Below are 24,566 nucleotides of genomic sequence, written 5' to 3'. Positions count from 1 at the left end.
CAACAATCTACAAAAAACAATCAAAAAATGTTGCAAAAAGTATTTAATACTGTTTTCGAATATATATGTGCTTAAGTAAAACTAACCATATGCAACTATTCCAGTCATAATTAGGTTCGATAACTCTGTATGTGACTGGTTTAATTAGGATTATGTAAAATGTACTGGTTACCCGTGTAATGATTTAAAAAAAATATATAATATATAGATATTTCATCTTTGTTACCATCCATCCGTGGTTTCCTTTTGTTAACATAGAATATTATAATAAAATGATTTCATAAACAATCGTATAATACTAATATATATATTAGGTCTAATCAAAACGTACATCGTGATTAGGCCACGTTGCCATGTTTGTTTTCTTTGATCACGTTGATGACTTTAATTAATTAATATCTCCACAATTTAGCTTTATCCTTAATTATCATACGAGTTACAATAAGTTAACGTGTCATATTTAATTGCAATACAAACAGTTAAACTTATTGAATTATTTGCATGTGCAAAATAAGTGTCGAACATCGTCTACCGGTTTGAAAATTATTTGGTCGCCATTTTGTTATATGTAACTTCGAAATTTTATCAAAACAAATAGCATATATCCACTTTAACAGAGGGAAACAATGTTTAATTATATGCTGCATTAAGGTAAGACAGTTATTGAAAAGACATGCATCTAACAATTTTTCGATTTTCATCGTACAAATCTTCAAAAATATATATTTCCATGTCGCCCCAAGCTATCAATGTACATGTAAACTGCATGGTCGGTGCATGTAAATCTTTATTTTTAGTGTGAGAGACTGTTTCTAATAAATATGTTAAAGAACATGTGAAAAAAGAAATTTACTAAAGATAGAAATAGATAAGGGAAACCCCAAATATATAAAGGAATAGAAATTAATTGATATTTTGTAAACAAAAATAATGGATCGAATCCAACAGGAATTTCCTTTTCGTTATCGAGATCAACCTATTTAGTCTTTTAGGTATTTAAAAGTTAATTGTTAGTTAAATTTCATAGCATCAGTACAATGTTACGCTTCTATTTTTAAATATTGAATCGTGCAAATAAATATATATAAAAAGTGAACTTTTCAAGCAAAGTACTTTTTCGTGCTCAGGATGACTGGTACTTTTAAGCCTTTGTATTAATGCATTCGTACAGATCAAACATAATAAGATGACGAACAACACACATCAACATGTCAACAGAAAATGGCGGAGAAAAACAGCAGTCAATATTTAATATCAGTATTACCTTTACTGTTTAAGAATACTGCAGTATTCAAAAACGAAATGTTTTTTTTTATTATTACAGGCGCCTTTATGTTAGAAAGATTACAACTAAATTTTTCAAATAAAGATGATTCTGTTTGTAAGATTATACATTATTATCTCTATCGGGGTAATGCCTCATTTGAAAAAAAAACCTACATGACCTATCTGCGAATTAAACTCAAAATGATATTTCTGATACAAAAAAAGTGAGGCGTGAAAAGTTCGGGGATATCTTAACACGATCCTTAATTCCACCAAAGTGTACATGAATTGGATGTAAGCAATCATATTTTATAATCCTTTAAAGCTTCAACAATTAGAAAACTCATACTGTATAGTTGCCTATAAAAGGATTGAAATATATTATATGCAAGTGAGAAAAATAACAGCCTTATCTAGAACAAAACAATTATTTTACGAAAAACAATAATTGACAGACATGTATCAACGAAAACCATGTCAACCACATTTGCAAACAAACGACAAACACTTGTTAACACTCAATGCTCAATATTAAACTTATGACTTTGGACCTAGCTTTGGAAAGGCAAATATAATATCATATAGATTGTGCTGGGGTTAAAATGTTTGAAGGCGCTAACCTCCACTAACTTGGGACAATGATGTTACAGTACAACATAAGAATGTAAGCATGTTTTACGACCGTTTTATCAAACGCACAGATGACTTTTAATATCATGTTTTCCTGGAATTCTTATAAACTCTCAAAAAATCAAATGCGGTGACTTCGAAAAAGTCGATAGGACGAAACACGCGTCTGGCGCAAACATAAAAATGCAATCCTGGTATCTATGATGAGTTTATTAGAAATAGTCGATAAATAAGAGTATTATATTTACTCGCAATCGTAAGTGTATACTAAGATAGCTGTGAAATTGTAGAGAGTACTCCACAAAGGGGATTAAAGATAGGCTCTTAGAACCATCGTAACTTTCTCGTTAACCGTTCGTGAGTCTTCTCTTAAATGAAACTAAAGATATGTTTGCATGATACTACCCCTGCCGAGTCCTATTGCGATCTTGGTACAGATGCGGTATTAATTATAGGTAGTGGACGCCTTTTCCTCAATTTCTCTGTTCATATTGTAAACTTTGCGGTACGAAGTGAGATTCGTTTTCTATATTTCAGCAAACCCAAAATAAGTCTTATGTGATGCGATTCTCGAGGTAAATCTTTTTTTCACTCAATAACATTATTGCGTATTTAGTTCTATGCATACATTTAATAACCATAATTATATAGTTTCCGCTAAATAATTCAAAATTTGGTGACTATGTTGAACGCATCTATCCCATCGAACTGGAGATAAAGGATACAACAGATACAGTTAAATCGGCCTTTTATCTTGACTTACATCTAGAAATTGACAATAAGGGTACTTTGAAAACAAAACTTTACGACAAAGGAGATGAGTTCAGCTTTGCAATTGTGAACTTTCTATTTCTAAGTACCAAAAAGTAAAATCACAAAAATACTGAACTAAGAGGAAAATCAATTCGGAAAGTCCATAAGGCCACACCAAATTAATTAATAGTTCTTTGAGATTTTACCCAAAAAAAATGGGGCGAGCGAGCGAAATTTAAATTTATATTTTTAAATTCTTCGCCTCAAATTTTGAAGAAATATGGAGCGAGCGATATTTTTTTTTCTCTCAATTTTTATATCTTTTACCTAAAAGAAGCAACTGAATTTTCAACTCACTTAATTGAAAGGGGACATAATTTGATATAATTAAATTATCTCCCTTTTTATATGTATTTCAACTTTCTGCATTCTTTTTCATTTTGTTTTGTTGTTTGTATAATTAACACTGCACAAATATACACTTTTGAACATATTTTTTTATGCATGAACTTTATATGGCTATCTGCTTTTAATATGCACTGCTTTCATCTGTAGTATATGCACCTTCTGGTCCTTAGACACCCTCTGTAGTATGCTAGCTAGCTTCTTGTAACATAACTGCATGGTGTGTGTTTTGTGTTTATGCATATGGATCACTAACCAGTCAATCCAAGCACAGTGGAAACTGGGGGTTCTAGCTAGTGCTACTTTACAATTAAATCTCAGAAAATAAATTACACCAAAACATACCAACATGGAAATACCTACATAACCTACATTTATAAGCCTATGTTATAACTAAGATTTCAACCAGATGCATCATGGAGTCTATAATCCTGCAATAGAAATGCATTTTTTTTCATTTACAAAACATCCTGAGTGTGTTAAACAAGTTAACTTTCAATTTCACCCATCTTTAAAAATGGTATAAAATATCAAATTTTATCATTTTGTCAGTACCTTGTATTATTATAAAAAGGTACATATAAAAATGAAACAATATGGGGTATTTTAAAGTTTGAGAACTGCACAACATCCACCAGGAAAAATCGTTCAATGGCTTCTTGATATAGTTCCCTGAATGTCCGACATTTTGTTTGTGTTGCCGTATTTTTTAATATGTATACCTTGTTGTTATTTTTGTCTGAATGTTTCACCACAGAAACAATCAGCACGTTTTCCAACTTTTTTTATCAGAATCAAAAATATGCTTGACAAATGACAAACACTGCATATTTTCAAACGTTTAATTGATAAAGATTTTTTTTTATACCGGAATGGAGTTCGTCGAAAATGCGGATTTATTTTCGACGTGCGGGAATTTTATTTTTATTTTTTGGTTTTGGCAGGTGAGGTGCGGGAAATTTATTTTTATTTTTTTATTTTAATTTCGGCAATTTAGGTGCGGGTTTTCCAAAGAACTACTAATTAATTTGGTGTGGCCTAATCACATGGCAAAATCAAATTATTATAACAAAACGCATCAAAAACGAATGGACAAGAACTGTCATATTCCTGACTTGGTACAGGCATTTTCAAATGTAGAAAATGGTGGATTTAATCTGGTTTTATAGCGCTAACCCTCTCTCTTTAATGACAGTCTCATCAAATTCCGTTATATTTACATTGATGCGTTAACTAGTCAAAATAGTCAAAATATGGGTACATCAGTCATCATCGTATAACAATTTTAAAAGGAACAATTTGACAGAACACAAAAACATCTACTATCTACAAACACATTCATTGATGTGTGTGTCTGACGTCAGAATATTTTATACGTCACATAGATTTGTCGTTCAATGTGCATACTAACAATTTTAAAATTTACATAGGCAATGTTAGCATACAGGGTTAAAAAATCAAAAATATGAAAGAATAAATTTCAGAAATAGACCGAGATTTAAACTAGTCCAAAAGTTGTATATATAGAATTTATAAAAATCCACAAATAGCTAGTTCCACTACTTGATTGAATGATTTTGACGTTTGTGGTTCAACGTATATTGTTATTCATAATAGAATCATAATGACATATAATAGAACAATATCATACTGACGTGATCTTTTAAAGTACATTCCAGCAGCACCTGCATACGGGGTATATATCTCCCAATTGATACGATCTTCCCATGCTTGCATTCCCTATCATGATGTTCTTGGTAGAGGGTTGCTGCTCACAAGGAAGCTTTTAAACAAAGAATTCCAAATAGTGAAGTTGAAATCATCCCTTCGTAAATTTTACGGACGCCATCACGTTTTGGTTGACCGTTACGGAAAACCCGTTTCACAAATGATATCGAATATGTTCCTTGCGTCACAACTACAATCCCCTTCCCTTTCATGAATGTGACCTACCGAATAAGACTATTTACCGGATGTGTTATAACATAAGCAACACGTGTGGAGCAGGATCTGCTTACCTTTCCGGAGCATCTGAGATCACCCTTAGTTTTTTGTTGGGGTTCGGCTTGCTTATTCTTTAGTTTTCTATGTTGTGGCATGTGTTCTATGGTTTGTCTGTTTGTCTTCTTTAATTTTTAGCCAGGCATTGTCAGTTTGTTTTCGATTTATGAGTTTGACTGTCCCTCTGGTATCTTACGTCCCTCTTTTATATAGCCATCTACCCTATAAATCATCACAAATAATTAAGTTCAGTCCCTTGTTAATAATCCATTATCAGTACAACGATATTTTTTGTTTTACGCACAACTTCTGTGTCCCTCATTTTGGGATGTATTAGAGATATTGACCAATCTGAAATAAGAGGATGTACGATCATTTGATATTGACACTCATATAAGATTAACTCCACATTTATAACATTTGCCTCTTACCATGCCAACACAAATGTAAAACACTATGATTTTCAAAATTCAAATAGTTTTTTTTCGACTAGAGACTTAAAATGTAAACTAGTTGATCAGTATACAGAGTTTCTTAAATTTTCTTTCTATCGTAAAATAATACTTGAACCATTTTGAAGAAAACATTACATTTTCATCAATTGAGGGATTCACGGCTGTCCTCATGTCAGTTGTGCTAATGAATCTACTCTCCCTCTAGTTCATGTATACTCAATAACATTCTTCGTTATGACAACAATATAGCAAGACAAAATCGGATGTGTATCTATTGATAAAGGTTACATGCACACTGAAGCATAATCAATCATTCCCTTTAAAGCAACACCATGCACCCTTACGAGAATGTTCCTTTTGCAGTGACTGTTGTATCATTTCTATTTCTTCGCAAAGAATTTGAAAATAATCAAAATGCAGACTAAATATTAACCTTCTAGAAGTATTGAAAATTTACCAATTATTATTTTCTTGGTAACTGATTTTTGTCAATTATGAACTATCGGCACATTCACAAGTGGAGAAACGCCGGATGTGAAGTACTTTACTCCCTATAACAATGCGTGTTCAAGCTGCAGATCAAATGGTTAATTAATTACCTCATAAAAGCCAAGAAATAATGATTTTCTATGTTTAATGAGTATAGTAAAATCTCAAACTGTCGGCCAACAGGAAGCTTCCGGCTGATTCAAACCAATTGTTTATTTATTACAACTGAACATTATCATCATGCATAACAAATATAAAGTCTTTCCCTTTTATAAAAAAAAGAAAGTTTAACAAAAGATTACTATCATTGGTCTTTTGTACGGACCAGAGTGTCGAACGTTAACTATACATCCTTTTCAGATTCGGTGATGCAGGCAAAAGCTTTGTGTTAACAATGTTTGGTAGCTTACAATTAGTTTATTATAAGTTCAGTTAAAATAATGATCCACTTTCAAGAGAAACAGCATCAATCAAGTGATACCCGAAATGAATTTGACCATGCAAGTCCTTAGGGTAGACGATTTATGCTATACTTTCATCAGCTGCTGTGCGCCGCAAACGTATATCCATAAGAAGGTGGCATAGTCCGAAATATGACAACATCATAAAAGATGTGATTAGGACTTTCTGTAAACTTGGGGCTTTATGAATCAGTCACGTTGTCTTTCAAATCATTTGGTTTGTGCGTTCCTGATGGTAGTAATCTACGAACGCATTACATTTTTTTATTTAACAATCCACAGGTAAGTTGGAGGAGAGAAACGCTGTTATCAACTATCATATCCCAATTCATGATAGCGGCTGTTTTATATTTGGAATTGTAATGAATATTTCCGCGGACAGGTAAAACCAAAGTTTGGGTAAATGTTATTTAACATGTTTAATATCCTTCTGTCAAGCTTGAGCTTTGTTGGAGGAACAACGATTGGTCGGCCTGAAGTCAGAATATTGTATGAGTATTGTGACATGTCTTTTGTGGAATGTTACCAATTACAGGGAAAAAAGGAACATCAACGTGCCGAGTCATGTACGAATAAGGGCTTATTTTTTCACATGTTTTAGACATGATTTTTTTATAAGTGTGTTTTAATTGCAATTTAACACATATCCACCATCATCATCCTTCATTTATCTTCACCACACAATCTTCATATTACAACACAAACATACTTCAGATTTATTTATTTCACTAGATAAAATAAAATATTCAAAATAGTTCAAAAGATATACTTTAAAATATCTATTTATGTATGTATTGTTGATGCATTGTACAGTTTTTTTTTAATTTATTCTTTAGTCAAATTATAAGCTCCTATTTGATTTCACAGGTGTACTATTCATGATTTATCCATAAAATCATCAATAGAAAGACACAGTTTTTTCAAGAGTACCGATCACATGCTAACTAACGTAGAGTATATCTGCTCCCAACTGAAAATGCTAAATTGATGAATTTTTGTGTTTCCTTTTCGAAACTATACTGTCTGCTATTTTCTTTTTCTGTACATCAGTGAAGTTTAAAATCCTTATCATTGCTCTTAAATGAAAGTCACAATCTTTGGTGTCTGTGGCATAATGAAAGAACGCGTCCTTGAGAAATCTGAGCGTGACAGCTGCTTCCGTTTCCGGTTTAGGAGCTTCGTCATATGATTCCTGTCGGCGTATCGATTGCCATTTTCCAAGTTCTGTTTCCGTAAGTAAAAGTTTTTGTAACAGTTCTTTTATTGTTATCCTTGATCCATCACATGATACAGCAATCCTTTCCAACTAAAAAATATCGAAAAATAAGTAAACAAAATTTGACTCTATACAATATGAAACACTATTTTCTACAGACATAAGGTTTGAAAATGTCCCCACTTTCTACATCATGAAACGCAATAAGATATATAAGGACTTATTTGAGAACAGATTTTTGATTGCTAAATTCCTAATACCTGTAAATGGATTACGTAATGGTTTATTGCATAGCAACGTAATATTCAAAAAGAACTATGTTCCCCGACATGCATCGTACGAGAAAGGGGCTAACCGGTGAATATTGCTAGTAACTTTTATTACTTATAGATTATCGTTGATCATCTCAACGAGATTGATTTACTCGATCGCTTGAGCCGTTTCAGTATCAACGACACATGCCCCCTTAAATTCTAGCGATAATTTTCATATCTCTCAACTCCGCTGAGAAAGGAAACAGCAACATCAAAAGAAAATTTCGTAAAATAGTGATAAAACTAGTTATCGAAAATATACCGTTTTAGATCTCGTGTGTCTGATGCCCTGTACTTAATTGTCATTCTTTCATAAAAAACAAATTTTGAGTGGAAACAAAGGATAAAGTATATGAATTTACAGATCAATACAACATGCTAATATGAGAAACAAATACAAAGGAACAAGCATTTTTTCTGTATTCTTCCTATCAAGGAAGCAGTAGTCAATCCTTTAAAATTTGGTGAAAACTCTTAAATCACTTGATGACTGTCTTCACCTTTTAAAACTTTTGATAGAAGTCGGTCGTGCTACAGTTAGGCTCGAGTGTAACTGAAAAGCTTATGCTAGTATACTTTACCGTCTTGGAGTGAATTGCTTAAAAGAATGTGTCTATTCAGTTTTCATGAATATATCTGTACTCTATCCTTACATCTAAAGATATATTTAATAATTTTACCTCTTCATTTCTCTCAAACAATGCTGACATCTGACCTTTTTTATAAGTTTCCAAAAATACTTTCTCATTATTCCTTTCTTTCTCAGCCATTGCCTCCTGAAATAAAACGGTTTCATAAAAATTTAAAATGTCAGGTATATTAAACCATACAAAAAAGGTTACTTTGCCTCCACTAAAATATTTTAGAAATCACAATATAACAATATACGGTACGATTTTCCATTGGTTTTTCATTCGATTTGATACTGTCGCCAATGTAAATCGTACAGCGTTTTGTTCACCCGATACGATATTGCTTTCAGTTACCAAATACTATACGATTTTGGTGTTTACACGGTGCGATTTGAGTCGAAAGCAGGTGCACAGGTAAAATTCGAACGAATGACGGATCGTGTAAAAACTAGCTAAAATTTATCTTAAACCGTTAAAAATCAACAATTCACTTATGTAAAATAACATTTGTATGCAGCAGAAAAGGGTTGGTTTCATCCGTGAAATTAGACACCCTCACTCCGTAATTCAGTTGAAATAAATGCTCTACTATACACACGATTCTTTGCAATCCGTCAGAACTGTGATTGACAAGCTAATTACTACTACGTTGTTCCCATGGTTACTCATTGTTTGTGTCGTGTTGGGTGTCACATGCGAATCAGGGCCTCTTACTCTTCAGGGTACATATGAGATTAAATTAAGATTGTTATGGGGTTAAGTTTGCTGGGACTTAAGTTTTCCAAAAATTGGTTGTAGACTTGTTTGACTTAAAACCGTTTCCTGTGTCTCCCCCCCCCCCCTTTTCCCATGGCCTTCAAAACATGCATTAACAACCTGATGTTTAATAAAAAATAAAAAAAGTATACGTACTTTAAGTTCTCTTATAGTATCTTCCAGTATATTAATTGTGTTGACTGAGACTTGGTATGACTTCACCAAGTCTTCGTTGTTTTTTTGTAGTGTCTCTATATCACTCTTTAATATGACTATCTCAGTTCCCTTTTCTGCCATCATTATTTCTATTTTCTTCTCAAATTTGTTTCTGTCTGACTCTTGTTCTCTTGTTTTATCACTTAGTAACTTTTTTAGTTCTTTCACTTCATTTTTCAAGTCTCTAATCAAATTGTCTTTCTTTTGTGTTGGGGTTAAGTAATCATTTCCCTCGCATTCGATACCGTCATGTGTCACATGACATCTTTCAAATCGCGATCGACTCAATCTGGTCTCGCGGATACCATGGCTTTCTAACGAGGTCTGTAAAATACAGGACGCAGACAATCTTCTGTCTGATGGTGATATTGGTTTGTTTATGTCCCTAAATTTATGGAAATTTGAATTTGTTCTAGATTTCACATGACTGAAGTCAAAGGTTTTGTTCTTGAACAATTTCTTTCCTGTCGTTGGTCCTTTCATATTTCCCGTTTTGCTTTTGTTTAAAGAAGAATTATGCAATGGTGAGTCATCGTTTGAAATAGAGGAACCATTCGAAAAACTTGATCCAGATGTGTTTTTCAAATTTTTAAGGACATCAAGTGATTCGTCTTCAACCTTTCCATTTGATAATATTACTTCCGGTTCAATACTTCCGTTTTTCATTACTTCCGGTAGTATTGATGATGTTACTGAAAGACTTTCTAAACTGTCAGTGTCTACATCTGACTTTTCAAAACTAGACAAAGTCAGGTTTTCTAATGTATTTTGTGTATTTGTTGTGTTGTCCAAATCACCATTATCTTCAAATACCACTGCCTGCTCTACCATACCACACGAACAATCTATTGCAGGTTCTTTATGTTCCTCCATCTGTTACATTCTGAAATAATAGCAAGCATGTGTAATCGCCATATTACATGTTAATTGGCTTCATTAGTTTTAACCACTGTGTCCGCACTTGGTTTTCTGAAAGATTTATTTTTCTTTTTTTCTTTTTTCAATCTTTATCTGAAGTATTGCTATTATCATGTAACTGATATGTTAAAAGTCTCATTAGAAAATTTAAATCAATTTGTTGATAAACACTTCAAATACATATCGAAAAGTTGCTGAGGACATTATTTATTTCAAACATACCTAGTTATTGAAATTGATAAAAGGCGGGATGTACACCTGTTACCACTACATATAATAACATGATAAACAACAATACAATACAATATGATTAGTGTTACTCTCGAACTTTATAAGCTCAGTAGCTACTATACATGGCCTCAAATATTGACCTTTATTTGAAAAATGTTGAATTATAGATTATAACCGATTTTTCACTGAGTGTTAGGGCAAAGAGAATATCTTGAATTTGTTTTTAAAATGAACAGTGAAGTCATTATTATGTCAGGTGTATTACCCTTCTTACGAAGTAGCCTAGTCCAACCGACAGATATATTGGTTGACTGATTAGTCTACTCTCAAAGGAGGGAAATTTACCTATAGTCCGGCCGATCGGTGAAAAAAATTGCTCAAATAATGAGGAAAGCACCATTTTTTGCATGATTGTACATTTTTGTGTACTTAGCAATATTAGCTATGGACCCACCCTCAAAATTCAATATTGCGACTTATTTCAAGATGGCTGCCGTACGTTTTAAAATATTTTCCAGTTTTGCACAAACCACAGTGGATTTGATGCTGGAAGCACAAAATCAACATTTTTAAATGACTTGGTGTACTTAGCAAGATTTTGTTTTGATCTATCTTTAAAATGCAAAATGGCGGCTATTTTCAAAATGGCCGCCTTGAAAAATAAGCAAATATTCATTATTGAGAATTGACCTGAATATTAGCATTTTATTGATGTATAGTGTCATTAAGTATCTGTCCCACTTCTGCCCTTTCTGATTTTGCCTTGCTTGTTATTTTATACACAAAGGAGTAGCTTTCATAAAAAGCTGCAGTAGTAGCTTTCATTAATAGCTGCACTATTTGTTGTCTTGGGTCACAAATAAAAGCTGTGGTTTGGGATTCATCTGCCTTAAGATGTTATTCAGTGCCTATCCTATTTCTCGGGTCGCAATATTTTGCAATTTGAGATATTATACTGTGAATTGAGAATCATTTAAACACATATCAGTAAAATTGCAGGAATTGGAGACAACAAGGACAAGAACATTGAAATGACAGAAACCTAATCACTTGGAGATATGGAGAAACCCACAGCTGAAGACTCTTTAATAGAGGACAGCTCAGAAATGACTATTAAACAATTGTACCGAGAATTTTTAGCAGATAGAAAATCTAATGCTCAAAGAACAGCTGAGATTGCTTGGTGGAATTGATGGTCAGACCAATAAAATATTCAATGTTGTGTTGAGACGGATGGACAAGCTGACAACAACTGTGAAAGGAGACACAGTTCAATTTAAAATTGCATTTAAACAGCAGGGTACCTTCCAAAAACTGGCATCTGTTGTAAATGAATTAGTGGACAATCGAAATAAAGAAGTTAAAACTCTTGCAATGGACACATCATCTAAGCGAACATTTTACCTTTGCCAGTACAACGCAAGTTTACCAAAAGTACACAACAAAATCCATGCCTTGGGTTTCCCCACTTGTAGTTCGCATGAACCATCAACCGCGCCAACTCTGTTGAAGGTATCTTCACCTTAAGTCAAAAGTCCTATGTCATGGCCCTTGGCCCTGCACGAGACAGTTCAAATTATTTAACAACAATCTCCATTTAAGAACATACTATAAACCTCTAGTACTATTATCAAGGATATCAACTAAAGGCTTATGTGTCTTCTTACGCACACTTACCATTAACTATGAGTCAATAATATTTGGTTCAGGGCAGCACACCATTACAGAAACAATTGGCTGCAAGTGTATTCTATCAAGTTTTTCCAATGCTAAATACAGTGCCTACTTAGGGTATCATCCCCGTCGAGTCAATGGCAAATCCCACATTTATCACTCCAATTATGACAACCCCGTCAGCTCCTGTAGCTCTAACAGGCTTCCCATAACAGCAAGCTGACAACTGACCGATCCAGGAAAGGGCAGAGGAAACAAAAAGAGTGTGACAACAGCTCTTCTTCAGACTCCTTATTGGAGAAAAATTATACCTGATGGCAAGAAAATCTTGGTGCAAGGGACCGAAGCCGAAGCCCACAGCTCCCAAAAATGCAAAAACTCAATTGAAGAGGATCCTTGAATTCGGAGGCGTTCATTTACCAATTTGAACGAACTGTCGGTAGATGACAATGGGAAAACAGGAAAAATGTGTGTAGGCCCCAGATTGCCAGACCGATGTCGGCTTTGAGTACGCTTGCAAGGTAAACACAGATGATGATTCCAAGGCCTTAAAAAAAACATTCATTTAGAGCAGCGCTTCAGCAAGAAAGACGATCAAACCAGATTGAAACCGAAGCATTCCTCCTAGGGTGTAAAGACAAAGATTTGTCAAGGCATGTAATAGAGAGGAACCCAGAAACATTCAACAAGGCGTTAAAACAATTGAAAACCTCAATAGCAAACCAGATGGCGATATATGGATCAAAACGTGCCAATTATGACCATCGACAAGTCTACTTTGCTGATGGCGCAGTATCACCGACCGATAAAGGAAATATAAGCAGTCCTTTGGATAATGAGGTGCATAACCTCATACAAATTGTCACAAAACTAGCTGATGTTATGCTTTCAACTGAGCATAACCGTGGATTGGCCGATCAATATAACCTCGGTTCTTCTGATCAAATAATCATGGAAGATTACCAGTTCAATGGAAGATCAACAGTTCAATGGAAGATCCCCTGATCAATATACACGTGGAAGATCTCCTGAGCAATACAAACGCGGTAGATCGCCAGATGGAAATAAACCCAATCTTAATGCCTATCGATCATCAACACCCCCATTTAGCTCGAGATCATAGGTCCCTAAAGAAAACGGTTAGCCTCTTCACGGATTAACTCCAGAAATCACGGTTGTTTCAGACAACGGTCACCTTCACCAGGATACGGAGCAAATCAAAGTGCAACCCATCCAATGGAGTCTTTAAACAGCAAAAGGTCGGGCCAGTAGGCCAACGCACGATTACAAAGTCTATTGGCCATGAAACATCACCTCATCACAAAATCAAACAGTCTATTGGCCATGAAACATCACATCATCACAAAACCAAACAGAGGCCCACGGCCTAGTCCGATATTGTCATCAGACGAACTATTTGAAAGAGCTTAGCAGTACGAGGTACTATACATGACCAGAATGTGAGCATGATTGTGGACACTGCTGCAATGATAACATTAGTAAATGAGAAATTAATTTGGGTTTGGGTTAACAGCTTGTTATTGGGAAGATTATAAAGAACGACTTTCGACACTAATAGAGTAAACATACAATGGTATGTGTGCAAAGAGCCATACACAGATGATGTTATACTTACGCTAGATATTTTGGACACACTGAGCGCAGTGATAAACCTGAGAACTGCCACAATTACCATCAACAATAAAGGGATAAATGCGGCATTTGTTAACAGTGGAAACAAGATTTCAACTCAGCAAGTTTGCATAAAACGAACCATCACAGTTCCGCCAAACTCAAAAATGACTGTTACCTTTAAAACAAATAAAAGTGCTGACCAGGAGTGCATTTTAGGACCATGCTCGCTGAATAGTTGCGAATTGGTTTGGTTTCGCACGTAGTTGGAAAAGGAAATAGTTGCCCCTTAACTATTTTAAATTATGGCAATCGTCTAATCCGCCTGAAGAAAGGTACACCTATTGATTACATAGAATAATTTGACGATGTAGTGTAAACGGCAGATGAAAACGCGATAAGTGACGTAAGACGTGGCATTGAAGAGACACGAGACAAGGTGCCCTCGGCACTGCCTCAAAGTTTAGATAGGTTACCTACTATTCCACCACATTTAACCGACCTATATTAACGTTCAATCGACTCGTTTCAACCTATTTCATTCCAACCATTAAAACTGAAAGCGTCTAAAGAACAATTACAATAACATGTAACATATTGATTAACATTTTGAATTTCAGTTTTTGTATATGCAGTCATATTTGCCAATGTACATGTGTATGTGTTATAGAAAGAATCAAATTATTTTTTTTATATTTTAAAACTAATTGATAACAAATTCAAGAACATGAAGTCCATTTTTAAAGAATCATTACTTTAATTTCCGAAATTATATAGAATACCTTGAGGACTATCTTGATATTTATACCGTTTTTCCGCCATCTTGAAAATAGGCCAGACTACTAACCTAATAATGACTTCACGTTTCATCTAACAAGCAAGTTAACCAAAGATATTTCATTTGCCTACACACTCAATGAAATCGGCTGAACAGTAATACGTGCTCAAACGACTTTGTGTCCCTCGTCACACTTTAACAATGTCACGTCTATTTTCCTTTAAAAGCGAAATATGTGTTAAACGAAACATGTTTGCCATGAAATATGTTTATGGGTCAGGATTTCTCAAAACTACAATATATGAATGGGGGATGTTTTTTAAATACCAGCTGTTTATCTATTTTCTTGTGTACTATTATTTGTCTCTTTGTCTTTACTTTTTCATTTTTAGCCGTTGTCAGTAAATTTTCGATTTATGAATTTGACTGTTCCTCTGGTATCTCCTCCCACTCACCCCCCCCCCCCCCCTCTTAAACACTTAACCTGGTATGTTTCTACATTTATGTAATTTGTACATATTAATTTCATGTTAAAACTTACATGAGTCATATATATATCTATCTACGTATAGATTAACATGTCCCTTGGTAAATAACAAACACAGCAGCTGTTGTCTATTTATTGTTTATACCATGTATATGCAATCGTGTATTTTGTTATCAATTTCATTTGTATCAAATTGTAAATTTATAGATTTGAAAGGATCGGTATAATTCAATCATAATTCCAATAGTTAATTAATGTTAATAAAAGTAGTTCTAAACGCATATGCTTTATACAAATATAGTCCTTTTTTATTTTCTTATAAAAAAGAAGATGTGGTATGATTCCCAATGAGACAACTCTCCACAAGAGACCAAAATGTCACAGCAATTAACAACTATAGTTCAATGTACGGCCTTCAACAATGAGCAAAGTCAATAATGCGTAGTCATCTATAAAAGGCATCGAAATGACAATGTAAAACAATTCAAAAATATGTAACACATAAGCAAACGACAACCACTGAATTACAGGCTCCTGACTTTGGACAGGCACATACATAGCTTGAATGATGTGTATTTTCGTTTTCATGCAAGACTGATTGCGAAAGATTGATTGATATTTGGATAATTAGAGTCCAGTGACAAATATTTCATGCATGTTCAGGACAAGACTGCGAAAGAAGTGTGCACAACATGTATATATGTCAGCCTCAGTTTAAATTGAAACTACATCTACAGTTTTAAAGGTCATTGCTACTTGGTCATTGAACAGGTGAAGGAGGTTAAAGTTAAAAACAAATCAAGCTTACAGCCGATTTCTTTGAATTGTAGCTAAAGGTAATTTCTTTGGTTAGCTTGCTTGTTAGCTGATCTTTGAAGTTATTATTAGGTTAGGTAATCTGCCCTCCTCTAAGAATAGACTAGTCCTACAGATAACCAAGCTATCTGTCTGTAGGACAAGGCTACTTCTAAAGGAGGGTAGTATAAATTACCTAATAATAACTTCTCGGTTCAGCTAGCAAGCAAACTAACAAAAGAAATTACCTTTAGCTACACACTCAAAGAAATCGGCTGTAAAATTCAATGTCCATCTCTACTAGAAATTTAAAAATGCGGTCGACATTAATCGTGTGAACCCGCTAACTTTTACGATGAGGAACCGAATCTGCCAATTTGAGACGAGTGTTGAAGAATGATTTCTATTTCGCCGTTGACTCGCATCCTTTATAATAACTCATAAGCAAATATAAAATGAGAAAACGTACGATTTCTATATGTGTAAATGAAAGCCTCCTACATTTTAGCATTGCACAAGGTCATGTATTTTTCTCAGACTGTTTATGACATCTTTCTCCTAAATCCATTGGATGTACTGATTGATATCTTAGCCTTAGATACATGATTTTAGTAATTGTAATTGGGTTTGAACTAGCTGTCAGTAATCCTTAACAACAAAAAAGAAACTAAGTGCAGAGTCCTCTAAGATCTGCACTTAGTTTCTTTTTTGTTGTTTAGGATGAGGGAATAATATACCCTGCCACGTTCATTTAGCTGATGTTTTCTAGAAAGGATAACAGGATTACCCAAAACAAATAAGACATTACAACAGACTGCACTTACATTCAGCAACCTATTCCTTCAAGGAAACAGACAACACAGATTATTACCCGATTCATATAGCCTTATATCGTCCAGACACCAGAAGTGTTAAACCAGTTTCACATGCGAACACATCTCACATTACATATCTACACTTGTAACTTTTGGGGACCTTTATAGCTTGCTGTTCGGTGTGAGTCAATGCTACGTGTTGAAGACCGTACTTTGACTTATGATGGTTTACTTTTATAAATTGTGACTTGAATGGAGAGTTGTCTCATTAGCACTCATACCCCATCTTCTTATATCTAGTAATTAAAACAAACAATTAAAATTCTACAGTCAAGCTACCAAGAATTGAATCTTACTTAATTAAACGTATGTGACTGTCTTGTGGTTCAAAGAGGTTTTCTGGGTTCACAGTCAACAAAAGTAATCAGATTTAATCAAGAACTGGTATTTGTGAAAAGGTCATGAGTGCCGAAAGTGGTGTTAAGGTGGTACCTAACACTACAGGGAGATAACTCTGTAAAATCAGCTAAACGTTTTAATTACATTGTGTTGTAAATGGAATATTAAGCTTCTCAATGATCAAAATAAGTGTTTGTCAAACTGCTATATAACCAGTGTAATTTTTCTGATAAAACGGTTGGTTCAAATTTTTTGAAATTTTTATATTTTTGTAAAAGGGTCAAAGTAAATACTTTGTCAAAATTTTAAGAAAATTAAACGACCCAAATTAATTTTAGCTAAAGTGTTGGGTACCACCTTAAACACCAACAATCAACCAATAAACCGGATTCAAAACTGATGTCTGGATGGTGAAAGAAAGAGGCTACAAAGCTAAATAAAAAAGTATGAAAAAGGAATAGTGAAGCGGCGTGCTCGGTTATATTTTGCTGTACAAAAATACAAATTCTCGGAAATAATTTTCCCTAAAAAGAAACCGGTCGTGGGGGCCGTCTTATACTTGCAGTGAGGTTGTTTTGGGTGGTTTTTGTTGTTTTTTTTATCCGTGTTGAAGGACTCACTTATGACTTAAAGTAAAGAACAAGTATAAAAGCGTTAATCATTTGCGTTTGTACTGATTCTGTGTCATGGATGGTTCCCCAATATCCTTTGTTTTTCGATTAAATACAATTTTCTTAAGGACATTATAGGTTTTGACCGTTTAATAACAAATTCAATCATCATATGACAAATGTTTTTAAATGAATAAAAAGTTAAAAAGTAATGCATATTTTTTTAGTGTATATTAAATTAACCTCATCAGTATTAGCGATCATTGACATGGCTTCAATTCAGTTATGGCGATCACAAGCTAACAATGTTATAATGTACATTAATGATAAAGAATAAAGAAAATAATAACGAAGTCTACTTACCGTCTTAAACCATCGATATTTATAGATCTGTCAACGTGTTGCAGATTTTGTGCGCATGTTTTTACAAATTGATTTTTTTGAATGAAATAGTTTATAAATATTTTTATGAATTGATTACTAGAATGTCATCAACATGATACAGATTTTATGCCTAGACAGCGAAAGTAAAGAATGTTGTCATTTCTGGTATGGGACTGCATGGGGACTTTACTGCATCCGTCCATCCGTCCGTAAAGTTATAGGTAAAAGTGTTGGTTTATGCATTATTAGTTGAGGGGCGTAAAGGGGGGGTATCTGCACGGAAGAACGCGGAATAAAATTGCCATTTCACGATGAACGAACAATTAAAAATTTCTTGCACGTTGATCTTTTTACCGATTTCACGAAACACGGTGAATAACGAACCCTTTTCACGGCTGCACGTGAAATAAAAATGGCAAAACACGTTGCACGAAAATAACCCTTTACCACCCTCTTAGTTTTATACCATGAAGTAATGGGCATATCACTTGCAATGAAATACAGATGATCATTATGATGTGAACTTTTCATAACTTATTTCAATTTTTTACCCAGATGTTGATGTTCAATGAATATGGTAGTGCGAATAAAGCGTGAATAATTCACATATTCTTATTTTGTTAATATTTTGATATTTTCGCACGAGTTTCGAAAAGTCAGTAGTTTTAGTTTCTTTGCTTTTACTAATATAAATGTATCATCGCTTATTCGGTTTAATATATGATATGACATATTAAAGTGTAAAATTTAAGCTGAATGATTGGTTCAATTGCATATAATACAGAAGTTTGATTAAACGGGGGGGGGGGGGGGGGGATATTCCCAGTTACCACAAGCAACCGTTAAACGATATTTCGATTATAAAGTTAGCAAAGTTTAGAAATTGTCCTTTGGATCTTATTAATTGGGTTACCAGACCTTTTGAAAAAAAGTTTACAATCATAGTTTTGTTGTTCAATTATTGAAGTTGATATTTACGGAGCTGAGAATCAATTCAGCATATTCTTCTTTTTATGATTGAACTTCTATACTTTTTTGGTCGGGAAATTTTACAATATCATGTGTTCCTTTATACTTATTATGACGTGCTGTTGTTGATGTGTGAAATCTACCCTGAAGTACAGCAGCCGATTTCAGATTATAAGACGGCATTAAATTATACCATCAGGTTAAGTATTTCAAGTATTTTTATAGTCCGTTGAACTTGACTTCAGTAATTGCATGGATTATTCGATACGGTATCATGTATCGTTTTTAATGTGTACAGTGAGCTACTCGATTTTATTTATATAACGTATTGTAGAGTATCGTATATGTATTGTAGAGTATCGTATATTTCCTGCACAGATTTTTGCTCCAGTTTAAAAACTTAATTGATAGGTGCCGCTTGGGTTCTGTTTTGTTGAAATTTGTTGATAGATCCATTCCAAACAACTTTTGCAGGTGCATAGGTTTGTCTGTACTAGGAGTAAAATGTGTGGTGTAAATACGGCCGTATTCGTCAAAAGGTTATGACGAACCGTCTCATTTCAAAGGACTGGTAAAAATGTTACAAACCGAGAACTGATCAATTTAGAACTGTATATTTTGCTTCTTGGAAAAAGTAGCCTGGTGAGGTTATTTTAAACGTAACCTTGTAGTAATCTAGGGGTCGTACCTTACTAGAGCTAACAAATATTACCTTCCATCTTTTCATAAGTTGAGGTTGTGAGTTCGAACCCCGTTCGTGCGGGTGCACTCGAATCCAATCTTAATTGACTAGGATTGCAAGTTTTCCTTTCGAAGGTCAGTGGTTTTCTACGGGAATTCCGGTTTGCTTCATCAATAAAAACTGACCGCCACGAAACAGGCCAAAAGTGGCGCTTAAAAGGGCCAATCAATTAATCGTTCTAATTATTTGATACACTAACTATGAAGAAAAAAAATGGATATCTTATAAATTCAATGGATTTTGTGGAACGTTTAAATTTCGAAGTTTCCAAACTGGCTGCATGTCGATATTTATTACTGATGGATTTATTTTTTTAAGGTGTTTCTGACAAAACTTTAGTTCATTGTTTTTACTTATTTTTCTTTTATATAACAGAGAAATGAGGTTTAGATATTTGGTGTGTTAATATAAAAAAAAAAATGTGGTATGATTGCCAATGAGACAACTCTCCACAATATCCAAAAATGACAAAAAAATTAACAACTATAATCCTGCAACAATGAGCAAAGCCCCATACCGCATAGTACTGTAAGCTATAAAAGTCCCAAATGATAAACATGCTTCATTGAAAAGTACGTGTTAGTTAAAACATATCTTTTTATAGAGGATTGGGAAACAAGTTATTACAACTTATATTAATCTATTTTCACTTTGTGGATGCGAGTGCTGTCTTGTAGTGGCATTAGCCTGCTCTTTTTTCCTAAATCTACAAGGTTGTCTTTCCCGTGCAAGAGATATTGCTCTCTCTTAACACGGGTCAGCCATTTATCGTCCCTGAAATTTTCTCCACAGGAGGGGGATCGAACCAGGAACCTTTGTGTGTGTAGTCCTATGCGCAAACCACTACACCACAGCTCTAGTTCGTTCTGAATATACTTGAAATATTCGCAACTGAACGTTAGGCAAACAATTATGAATTAGTCTTCTGTACATGATTGACGGTTCGTTTTCAAAAGAAAAGAAAAATGTGTAAATGTTAAATAATAAAGAACGTTTTCCAACTGGACAGTCATCAGATGAAAGCCTTAATCAAACCACTGTCATTTTTAAATAATTGATTCATTATTAATCTTTAATTACAATATAGACCTCTGATTTCGTTATCCTTATATGCAAGCACGCGAGTTATAAACCAAATTCTTCTATCCCTATACTGCATATTATGTATTTGCTTATTTTTATTTTCAAGTGCCTTACAATGACCAACGACCATTCTGAGTCTAGCTAATGAACTGTTTTAACATTTATAACATTCTACTTTCATTCTCGGCAAGCTCAAAAGTATTGATTTTCAAGACTCAGCAAGATCATTGTTCATAGTTAGACACATGAAAATATATTGCACATTTTTTTTTAAATAGCAAAATCAATAAAAAGCAATGAAAATTAGAAAATACATGCATTATAGGGACAGAAGAATTCGGTCTAGCGAGTTAATAAAGATTTAAATTTTGATCAGATTGTCACTTCCTCTTTGTTACATGTAGTACCTAAATGTTTACAAAATATATTATGATGGCATTGCTTAATCTGTATTCAAATGCACCCTTTTAAGCAGAATACCAATGTAACATCTAAAAATTTGTAAGGGTACCGCGGAACCCAGTGCCTCGCCTACTTTTACTGTTAATCATAGGCTCAACAAAAATGAGGATAAAAATCAATAAAATTATTCCTCTTGATACTATCTTTTGATTGTAAGAAGCTTCTGTCCAAGTTTGGTAAAAATCCATAAAAGTTTATAAATCTAATAAATTTTTTTTAAATCTTTAACTGCAGACTGTATGTAAAGCTAACTAGAATAAAAAGTCCATTTATAAGATACATAAGGTAAAATAAAGATACACAGGTACAAATTTTCCCAAAATTTCCTTCTAGATACTAGCTATTGATCATAAACAAGCTTCTGTCCAAGTTTGGTACAAATCCAAAATAGTATAAGAAAGTTATTAAAATTTCAAAAACTTTAACCACCGAGTAAATGTAATGTTTCCCAGCAGAAAAAAACTAATTAGGTATAAGAAGATGTGGTATGAGTGCCAATGAGACAACTTTCCATCCAAATAACAATTTATAAAAGTAAACCATTATAGGTCAAGGTACGGCCTTCAACACGGAGTCTTGGCTCACACCGAAAAACAAGCTATAAAGGGCCCCAAAATTACAAGTGTAAAACCATTCAAGTCCATTTATAAGTAGAATACGGAAAAAATGGAATTTTATTCTTACAAAATTTACTTCTGGATACTATCTTCTGAACATAAACAAGCGTCCAAGTTTGGTAGAAATCCAGTATAGTTTAAGAAAGTTATTAAAATTTCAAAAACTTTAACCGCAGAGTGAATGTAATGTTTCCCAAACAAACTAAGTCCCTTTATAAGTAAAATACGTAAAAAATGGAATTTTATTTTTACAAAATTTACTTCTGGATACTATCTTCTGAATATAAACAAGCTTCTATCCAAGTTATTAAAATTTCAAAAACTTTAACCACAGAGTGAATATTTGTGGACGCCGACGGGATGTAGGATCGCTATGTCTCGCTTTTTCGACTAAGTCGAAGGCTCGACAAAACGCTGCTCAGATATATTATATTGATAATTCAAATATGTTTCTCATTCTATATATTGTTGTATATATTGTTATGGACATAGAAGATAAAAAAAGAGAATAAGGATAACATTGGAAGTTCGATATTGAATTAAAGATCACAAGATTTTGTGGTTGGGGAAACATGAATTAATTATGTTTTTTCTCGATATTTTCATAAATGTGTCAAATATGCCTTTTCAACACTCCTTTGCCAATTATTATAGTGTGCAGAAAATGTTTTTAACAATTGTCTTTCATAATTGTAATTTTTACTACAAAAAGTAATATTTTTACATATTCGACAAAACGTTTAAGAACTTTCTCTGGATCTCTTATGCTTATTAGTTATGATTTCCTGGAGATAAATAAGGAAAATATTACACCGTATTTGCAAAACAGTACTACAATTGCAAGTTTGTGATAAGGGTAATATTCATACTTTAAATATAAAGTATATTTTGCAAATTTTTGCTATCTATAGTAGCTACTGCAAACTATTGCAATGGGTAAAAGTCGTTTTGGACAAATAATGAATTCATCTAAAATTTGGCCCTGTTGACTTATTCGTAGATATTTTTCTATCTGGTCATAATTTCTGTTAAAGCCATTCCTCTATTTATTATAGTTTTCAAAATAGCAGCTAGCTAAAAATACAAAATGTGGTCAATTCTTATGCTGCACTGTTATACTACTGTTCATAGTAAGTTGCCTTCAAACATGTTGAATCCCGCCTTATTCTTTATGAGCCTGTCCAATTCAGAAGATTGTATTTGAATGGTAGTTGCTGGTTCGTGTTAGTCCTATTTGTTTTTGTATATTATTTTGTAATAATTTAATTTTGGATGTAACGCGTCTTCTGATTGGCTGACGTTATTTTGTTATCAGCCCATAGACATAATTTAGTCATGTGACCGTGACGTCATCAACGTTTTTTCATGGTTTTCTCCGCAGATGCTCCGCAGGGCGCAGCTTTATACGACCGCAGAGGTCGAACCCTGGACAGTTTGGGCAAGTATGGACACAACATTTAAGCTTGATACAGCTCTGAATTTGGATTGTGATTAAATAGTTGACACAACATATGTTTCTGACACAGATTGAATGTGGTCTAAGAAATTAAACTTAAAAACTTAAAAATTTTAAATTGGACATTTACCTAGTATGGTCCAATATCCATAATCTAAATGCATGGTTAGAATCAGCATATCATGGAACCCCAAGAATTCAATTTTTGATGAAATCAAATAATGTTCAATTTTAGACCCTTTAGACCTCAATGTGGACCAATTTGATAACCGGGCCCAAATATTAAAAATCTAAATACATGGTTAGATTCGGCATATCGATGAACCCAATATATTTAATTTTTGTTTAAATCAAACAAAGTTTAATTTTTGACCCTTTGGACCTTATTGTAGACAAATTTGAAAACGGAACAATACTGTGCAATTGAATATTTCTTGGAATTGCGCAAAACTGTGCAATTGAAAATACCTGCTATTGCGCAATATTGTGCAATTCGATATTTCTTACTATTGCGCAATACTGTGCAATTGAAGATTTCTTGCTATTGCACAATACTGTGCAATTGAAGATTTCTTGCTATTGCGCAATACTGTGCAATTGAAAATTTCTTGCTATTGCACAATACTGTGCAATTGAAGATTTCTTGCTATTGCGCATTACTGTGCAATGGAAAATTTCTTGCTATTGCACACTACTTAATATAATAATTTGGACCCCGATTTGGACCAACTTGAAAACCAGGCCCATAATCAAAAATCTAAGTACATGTTTAGATTCAGCATATCAAAGAACCCCAAGAATTCAATTTTTGGTAAAATTAAGCTAAGTTTAATTTTGGACCCTTTGGACCTTAATGTAAACCAATTTGAAAACAGGCCCAACCAGATGCTCCGCAGTGCGCAGCTTTATACGACCGCAG

At 33.7% G+C, this 24,566-nt stretch overlaps 1 protein-coding gene across 4 annotated transcripts; it reads right to left on the bottom strand.

The window, feature by feature from the left end:
- Positions 1-7,166: 7,166 nt before the first annotated feature.
- Positions 7,167-20,067, bottom strand: LOC139497930 (uncharacterized protein PF3D7_1120000-like). 4 transcript variants are annotated; one of them, XM_071286177.1, is made up of 5 exons: positions 18,285-18,321; positions 14,832-14,891; positions 9,535-10,477; positions 8,671-8,766; positions 7,167-7,766 (listed from the first exon to the last, which is right to left on the bottom strand). In XM_071286177.1, the coding sequence occupies exons 3-5, from the start codon at positions 10,465-10,467 to the stop codon at positions 7,440-7,442; spliced, it is 1,356 nt and encodes a 451-aa protein (XP_071142278.1). In that variant the 5' UTR covers positions 10,468-10,477; positions 14,832-14,891; positions 18,285-18,321; the 3' UTR covers positions 7,167-7,439. The 4 variants fall into 4 exon arrangements, with proteins under 4 accessions (XP_071142278.1, XP_071142276.1, XP_071142277.1 ...); XM_071286175.1 differs by lacking the exons at positions 14,832-14,891; positions 18,285-18,321 and adding an exon at positions 20,000-20,067; XM_071286176.1 differs by lacking the exons at positions 14,832-14,891; positions 18,285-18,321 and adding an exon at positions 19,976-20,043.
- Positions 20,068-24,566: the final 4,499 nt, after the last annotated feature.

The sequence above is a fragment of the Mytilus edulis genome, chromosome 12 (genome assembly GCF_963676685.1).
Source record: "Mytilus edulis chromosome 12, xbMytEdul2.2, whole genome shotgun sequence".
In the NCBI taxonomy this organism is placed as follows: Eukaryota; Metazoa; Mollusca; class Bivalvia; order Mytilida; family Mytilidae; genus Mytilus; species Mytilus edulis.
This window is presented reverse-complemented; position numbering and strand designations above follow the sequence as displayed.